This window comes from Engystomops pustulosus, chromosome 4, assembly GCF_040894005.1.
Source record: "Engystomops pustulosus chromosome 4, aEngPut4.maternal, whole genome shotgun sequence".
In the NCBI taxonomy this organism is placed as follows: domain Eukaryota; kingdom Metazoa; phylum Chordata; class Amphibia; order Anura; family Leptodactylidae; genus Engystomops; species Engystomops pustulosus.
In genome coordinates this window covers 200309932-200317711 of record NC_092414.1, presented here as the reverse complement: position 1 = coordinate 200317711, position 7780 = coordinate 200309932, and the positions used below count along the sequence as shown (strand labels likewise).

At 45.6% G+C, this 7780-nt stretch overlaps 1 protein-coding gene across 1 annotated transcript; it reads left to right on the top strand.

The window, feature by feature from the left end:
* The first annotated feature begins 1335 nt into the window (after positions 1-1335).
* NEFM (neurofilament medium chain) lies at positions 1336-6723 on the top strand. Its single transcript, XM_072149411.1, has 3 exons — positions 1336-2439; positions 3736-3860; positions 4398-6723. Exons 1-3 carry the CDS (start codon positions 1402-1404, stop codon positions 6139-6141), a joined length of 2907 nt encoding a protein of 968 aa, XP_072005512.1. The 5' UTR covers positions 1336-1401; the 3' UTR covers positions 6142-6723.
* The last annotated feature ends 1057 nt before the right edge of the window (positions 6724-7780 follow it).

The following is a 7780-nucleotide window of genomic DNA, read 5'->3' as shown; positions in this document are numbered from 1 at the left end:
CAGCAGCAAACTCTCCATTGTCCTGCAGCGCCACTTCAGGAAATAGGAAGCATTACACTGCTGTCCAAGAAACCAATGAGCAATCCCTTCCATACACACATGTCCTTCATATAAAGATATCTGTGTCTATGTTCCTGGATGAGGATCCTGAACTGGACACCTTCCTGTATCAACTCCCCAGTATTTGTCATCCCCTTTAAGTTTCTATAGAGATTCTGTAAAAGTGAAGCATTAAAGTGTCATGTTCACACATGGAAGATATGTTGGAGACAATAAAAGTCAGTTCCAGTCATGTGAATGGGGTTAGGCAGCAAGCACATGTCATATCTGCACATCCCATTACACATTAACAAATCTATGGCATGTCAATGCAGCCCAAAAATCACCTAAAATCACCTTTTGAGATTTGGGATTATATTTTTGTTGGGTTAAGTATTTGCTTTTCGTGCTGAACAGAACCTAATATAGAACAGTAGAATGTATAAGTAGATGGGATCTAAATGCAATACAATATCATATTGTGTTCTATATTAAGCAAAGGAACATTAGACACTAAATTACTGCAACAATGTATCTGTCTGTCATGTAGTGCGGCCAGTGAGGACTTATCTGGAGTGGTCCTTACAAGGACAAGTCCCATCTGTCTATACCTCACACACTGATACTTGTGTTAGGTGGAAAGTCATTGATCTGGAGGACAGGTGATACCAGGACATGGGTGACTTATGGCACTGGGTGACTGCACATGGGTGGGTTAGGACTGATGACTTCTCTGTCCAGAACACCCACATCTGCTTTGGAGGAAACATGCTGCAGCAGTCTGCGGATCAATAGCTGCCATGTGTTACAAATGATAAGACAGGAGCCCTGCAATGTATGGGCGATGCTGGGAAGACAGTGTCCCTGTCCATGGTGCTGAAGGATGTCATTGAGTAGGACAAGGACAGGATGGAGACGTCCCTTCTACATCACATCATACACTATATGCAAACTGTGCTAGAGAAATGGATATTATAGAAAGTTCATGCAGATATATATACAATATATAAAGTACAACATGCAATGTATGTATATGTAAAGGTATAAGCACTGTGAAGGGTATACGCGTATAGTGTGCACATCTTGTTTTAGGGAAGGGCTGGAGAGATTTGTTCCTCCAAGCTCCATCCAGAACAGCTCTCTGCTGCACACTGAAAGGGGGGAGGGGTAGGCTGCACATTAAACCAGGGAAAGCTCACCCCACGTGGAGGGCCAGGACAACCACTCCCATCCTCAAGCAGATCAATCAGGGAGCAGGGAGCTGGTTCCTGCCGTGTTAGCTTCTCTTCCCTGGGTATATAAAGGACAGGAGAGAGCATATCCTCTGCTGTGAGCCACACACACACTAGAAAGTCTTCCAGCATGAGCTACTCTCTGGATACATTAGGTAACCCCTCTTATAGGAGGATGGCTGAGATCAGGACCAGCTACTCAAGGACAAGCAGTTCTCCATCCAGTGGCTTCAGGTCTCAGAGCTGGTCCAGAAACTCCCCTAGCACCATCTCCTCCTCCTATAAGAGGAGCACCCTGGCAGCACCCAGAGGGTTCAGCTCTGGTGACAGCTTGGATGTTAGTCAGTCCACTGCCTACAATGGTGACTTCAAGCAAGTCAGATCCAGCGAGAAGGAGCAATTGCAAGGACTCAACGACCGCTTTGCTGGTTACATCGAGAAGGTCCATTACCTGGAGCAGCAGAACAAGGAGATTGAAGCAGAAATTCAGGCCCTCCGACAAAAGCAGAGTGGCTACAGTCAGCTGGGTGAGATCTACGAACAAGAGCTGAGAGAGTTGAGATCTAACTTGGAACATGTCAACCATGACAAAGCTCAGATCCTTTTAGACTCTGAACACCTTGAAGAAGATCTCCAGAGGCTGAAAGACAGGTATGAAGATGAGGTCAGGATAAGGGATGAAACAGAGGTCACCATCAGGGCCATGAAGAAGGACATTGACGACACCTCCTTGATAAAGGTGGAGTTGGACAAGAAGGTCCAGTCCTTGCAAGAAGAGATTGCCTTCCTCAAGAACAACCATGAAGAAGAAGTTGGAGAACTACTGGCCCAGATCCAGGCCTCCCATATCACAGTAGAGAGGAAAGACTTCCAGAAGACCGACCTGGCCTCAGCCCTGAGGGAAATCCGCTCCCAGCTAGAAGGTCACTCCAACAACAACATGGTCCAGACAGAGGAGATCTTTAAAAATAGGTATGTCAAGCTGACCGAAGCTGCAGAACAGAATAAAGAAGCCATCAGGTCTGCCAAAGAGGAGCTAGCAGAGTACAGGAGGCAGCTGCACAGCAAAACTGTAGAGCTGGAGTCTGTCAAAGGAACCAAAGAGTCACTGGAGAGACAACTCAATGACATCGAGGAGAGACACAACCATGACTTGGCCAGTTACCAGGTAAGTGCACATAATACATACTGTGTGCATGGGGATGGGAGCAATTGTGGGGGTTGGAAAAAAAATATAGATAATATAGATGTAATATAGTAAGGAGCTGTCCAGGGTGCTAGGAGCAATTGTCGGGGGTTTGGAGCAATGCTATAAGAAGTTGTCCGCTAGTGCTAGGAGCAATTTTGGGGAATTGTAGAAATATAAGAAAAAACTGCTGACAGGGTTAATCTGAAATGTCTGGAATATGGTAAGGAGCTGTCCATGATGCTATGACAGGAAGGAGCTGTCCTGCCGACTACATGACACTACCTGGGTTAGAAGTAATAAAGCAAGGAACTATCCAGGGTGCTGGGTGTAATTGTTGGGGATAGGGTTAATATAAGAAGAAGCTGCTTATAGGCTTGAAGGGCTAAATTGGATATGGTAAGGAACTGTCCATGGTTCTAGGAACTGTCCATGCGACTACATTGTATTGTCGGGGTTGTTATGCCGGGAGCTGGATGTAATTGTCGGGAATTATGAAGAATTAGGTGAAGTTGTACAAGCAGCAATTGTCGGAACTGCAAAGAGGGAGTCCATGGGGTAGTTTTTGGGGATAGGAAGGAGATTTCCTGCTGACCACATAAAATTTTCCGATTAGGAAGTAATATTATAGCGAGGAGTTATCCAGGGTGTTGAATGTAATTGTAATATAGGAAGGGGACCCCCATAGTGCAATATAGAAAGAAGCAGTTCATGGAGCAATTGTCGGGGTTGGATGCAATCCAGGAGAGGGCTGCAAGGTGTCCAGGATAAGAAGTAGTTAATGGTGCAACATTTTATAACACTGTCACATTGACACACTCGACAATCACTTACCTTCTACCCATGAGATGCATTGATTCCTCCAGGGTGGGTGGGTGTGTTATGGGTGACATGCGGTGGTCTTAGGGTGCAGGGTCTGCAAGTTCTGCATTCACACGTGTAGGGGGTGTGGTGCGGTTTTGCCTTAGTGACGCAGTGTGGTTCCTTCTATGGGGGAGTGGCGCAGTACAAGGTGGAAAGTGACGCAGTGTGGCTGGGTGTGGCGCAGTGACAATGCAAGTCTGCAAGTATATTGTGTGGGGTGGGGGTCGGTGAGATGTAATGGATCTCAGTGGGACAGAATAAATAAGTGCCCTGTTTAGGTTTTGCTGCAGGAGGTGGGGCTGGATGTGCTGCAGTATGACAGTGCAAGTGTACAGAGCTGCTGCAGGATGAGATAGATGTCACTGAGGGTCAGCAATGTACAATAACTCTCTCCAAAATCTCTTCTTCCTGTAGGACACCATCCAACAGCTGGACAATGAGCTGAGAGGAACAAAATGGGAAATGTCCCGTCACCTGAGAGAATACCAGGACCTGCTCAATGTCAAGATGGCTCTGGATATAGAAATTGCTGCATACAGGTACAAGGGCAGAGCCAGCAGAATATTAATAGCTCTGCAGAGGCAGGAGGAAACCTCCACATCCCAGATTGTGGGAGAGGAATTACAAGAGAGAATAACAGTCCTGGAATACTATCCCTGTATAACATTAGTGTCCCTTAATAAAAGTATGGAGGTAAAAAAGTTTCATAGAAATAGCATGAAGATGACCCCCAACCTATTGGGGGGAGAGAGTAAGGATGAATTTGACATTGAATAACCAAACTGGAGAGGAGCTGAGTTTGTCATTGGCACAACTCCTAAAGATGTCAGATTTTACAGTGTCCAAAAAAGTGAAGTCAGCTCTTCTACATCTGTCAGGATAGTTGCAGTAAAAAGTTATTATATGATAATTTTTACAATGTTATTGACCTCCCAGTGGTTTTGTTTGTGCAAGGTTTAAAGTCTCATTTTTCAGTTCCTACAAGTATTCATATAATATAGAAGAGTAAAGTACATTGTTTTATCAGAAGTGTTTATGTATATCATTTTATTATATTTCATTTCTTATCTCAACAGGAAACTCCTTGAAGGAGAAGAAACTCGCTTCAGCTCCTTCTCTAGCCTACCTTCAGGACCCCCAGCTCCGCACAGGCAAGCCCCCATTACCATAACCTCCACCAGAGTACAGCAGTCACGAGCAGAGCCCCCTAGAGTCAAAGTGCAGCACAAGTTTGTTGAGGAGATCATTGAGGAAACCAAAGTTGAAGATGACAGGTTAGATATGGAGGCAGCATTGGCAGCTATGGCAGAGGAGTTTGCATCAGGGCTTATGGAGGAAGAAGAGGAACAGGCAGAGGAAGGGGAGGAGGACAAGGAAGAGGAAGAGGTAGAGGATCAGGTTGAAGAGGAGATTGTAGCAGCAGTAGAATCTTCTGTACAGGCAGCAGCTCCTGGGGAGGAGGAAGAAGAGGGAGAGGAAAAGGAGGAAGAGGGAGAGGAAGGAGAAGAGGAAAAGGGGGAAGAGGAAGCTGAAGAAGAGGAAGAAAAGGGTGAGGAAGAGGAGGAAGGAGATAAAGCAGAGGAAGAGGTAGAAGAAGAGGGGGAAAAAGAGGAAGGTGAAGAAGAAGAGAAAGCAGAAGGAGAAACAGAACAGGAAGAAGAAGTTAAAGCTGAGGAAGGAGAAGAAGAGGGTGAAGGAGAAGAGGAGGAAGGAAAGGCGGAGGAAGAAGAAGGTGAAAAGGGAGAAGATGAGGGAGAGGAAGAAGGAGCAGAAGAAGCTGAAGCTGAGGTAGAAGGTGGGGAGGGAGAAGGGGAAGAAGGAGCTGAAGGAGAAACAGAGAAGGAAGAAGAAACAGAACAGGAGGCAGAAGGGGAAAAGGAGGATGAAGGAAAGCAGGAGGCAGAAGGAGAACAGGAAGAAGAAGGGGAGAAGGAGGCCGAGGGTGAGCAGGAAGAAGAAGGGGAGAAGGAGGCCGAGGGTGAGCAGGAAGCAGAAGGAGAACAGGAGGCAGAGGAGCAGGCTGCTGAGGATACACAAGAGGATGAAGTAGTAGAAGAGCCTTTTGTAGAAACTAAGATTGTAAGAGTAAAAACAACAGTACAGGAGATAAAGGTAGAAAAGAAGATACAGAAGGAAGCAGAGGAGGAGAAGGAGGGTGGTGAGGAGGAGGAGGGTGAGAAAGAAGAGGAAGAAACAGAGGAAAAGGCTGGAGAGGAAGAGGAGGCAGAAGAGGGAGCAGCAGATGAAAGCTCAGAACAGCAAGAAGAGAAAGCAGGAACAGATGAGGAGAAGGAAGAGGGTGAGGGAGAGGAAGGAGAGGCCAAAGAAGAGGAAGGTGCTGGGGAGGAGAAGGAAGCTGAAACAGAAGAGGAAAAGGCAGAGTCTCCTGAAGAGAAAAGTGTGGAGGAGATCATCCCGGCATCTAAGGCAGCTTCTGTAGGAACCGAGAGAGAAGAAGTGAAAGAGGAAGAAGAAGCAGAGGCCAACAGCCCCAGGGAGGATGGGAAGGAAGACACAGCAGTAAATGGAGATGTACATGAAGAGAAGGAAGAGAGTGAAGACAAAGGTGTAGTCACCAATGGTCTCGATGACAGCCCCTCAGACGATAAAGCCAAAAGCCAGCAAACTGTTGTCATCACCAAAAAGATTGAGACCACTACCAGCGAAGGAGACGATGGAACCAAATACATCACCAAGTCTGTGACGGTCACCCAGAAGGTGGAGAAACAAGAGGACACCGTCCAGGAGAAGTCTGTGACCACAAAGAAGGTGGAAAAAGTCACTTCACATGCAGTAAAGGAAGTAGCAGAAGATAAGTGAGAGCGTAGACCAAGCACTTCCAGCAAGCAGCAGGACTGAAAAGCCATAAGATAAACTGCATGTAAAGTGACAGCTTCTAATGGGCTTCTAGCAGAAGGGGTTCTCTCGTGGGGTGGGGGCTCCAGACACTGTATTATTACCTGTGCAATACTCGGGGGCGGGGAAATGCATGCAAGCTACAGACGTGCCCCTCCCACACAACTTGGGGAATTCACAAAACTAAAAAAAATCCACCCCCCCCCCCTAAAAAAAAATTTAAGTACAACCCACTGCATGATTTGTTAAAGAAAGAACAGAGTTGAGGGTTTCCTAAGTTGTTGTGGGTCAGGGTAAGGGGTCAAGACCCTCGAGAGTCCTGAAATATGCAAAAGAACCAACTGAGCCAAAAAATAAAAAGACGGGGGAGGGGACCAGGAAACGGATGTTTTCTCGCCTTAAAAAAATGAACCTATCCTTATGTTTACCTCACTGGTGCAATTAATAGACTGCAGGTCATGGGAGAACCTGGAGGAGATCGGACACAACTTGCTGTCAGTTTATGTCAAAGCAAAACTTTGCTCAATAAAAAAGGTCATATTGGAATTCGGTGACTTGTGTCTTATTGTACCCGTCATTGACCCCCCACCAATCACTGGGTGCTTAGGGGGAATCGTACAATGTATATAATACTAGATAAAAGAGGCACAACACGAACCCCTTGGTTTCAATCATTTTGGGGGCTCGGCACCAGGACCCCAACCAATCAAACTTCTTTTTGCATTTAAAAAGTTTACACCGTAATAAAAAAAATGTCTATAATGTAATATATGAACGTAAAATCTTCTCTCTCATTCATCGCCTTGTACCTCCATATCACCCCTCCAATTTTACTGAAGACTATAGAAGTTTTCACAGGTCTTCTGAGGCTTCTTACTTCCAAAAATTGCACGTTTACTTGCAATACCACACACTACCCTCGGTGGGGTAAAGGGGCAGACATGTTTTAGGGTACAGTACCGTCCCTGTTGTCTATGCTCTAAGGGGGGAATAGTTTGGTGATATATCCTCCGATGAGCACCATATGGCAGCACATGAAGTTCCTTTAGCTCTGTAGCATGCTACTATACCAGTGTCGGACTGGCCCACCGGAGAAGCAGAGGATCCTCCGGTGGGTCCTCAGATATATAGCAGACGACACCCCAATGTGGAGTCTTTTTCTTAGGAATTGTTAAAAAAAAATCCATATAAATGTTTGTAAAATTTACGTGATGTGGGCGTCCAAATCAGATATAGCTGACCCCCCCTATGTCCTAAAGGGGGTGCGGGGAGAGGGATACAAACCATCAGCTGAAATGTAATATTACATGGACGCGATTATATACACAATGGAGCGAATTCTTACAGACCCATATGGTGACCCCATATGGTCTATATACTCTATAATAATAATAACTATATATATATATATCAGATTCCGTAGCGCTTTACAACTCTATCAAGGACTACGGTCAGATTCCCTTTCATAATACATCTCCTTTAAATTCCATGGAATATGATCTCATTGAGGATCTGCAGCTCTTTAGAACAACTACAACTCCCAGTAGGAGAGGAAGGGAATTACTAATAATTGTTTGTTGTTCCTTAAAGACACAATATTGTC

Coding starts and splice junctions, on each gene's coding strand:
- NEFM (XM_072149411.1), top strand. CDS start 1,402: ATGAGCTACTCTCTGGATACATTAGGTAACCCCTCTTATAGGAGGATG. Junction 2,440..3,735: donor ATGACTTGGCCAGTTACCAG/GTAAGTGCACAT, acceptor TTCTTCCTGTAG/GACACCATCCAACAGCTGGA. Junction 3,861..4,397: donor ATAGAAATTGCTGCATACAG/GTACAAGGGCAG, acceptor TTATCTCAACAG/GAAACTCCTTGAAGGAGAAG.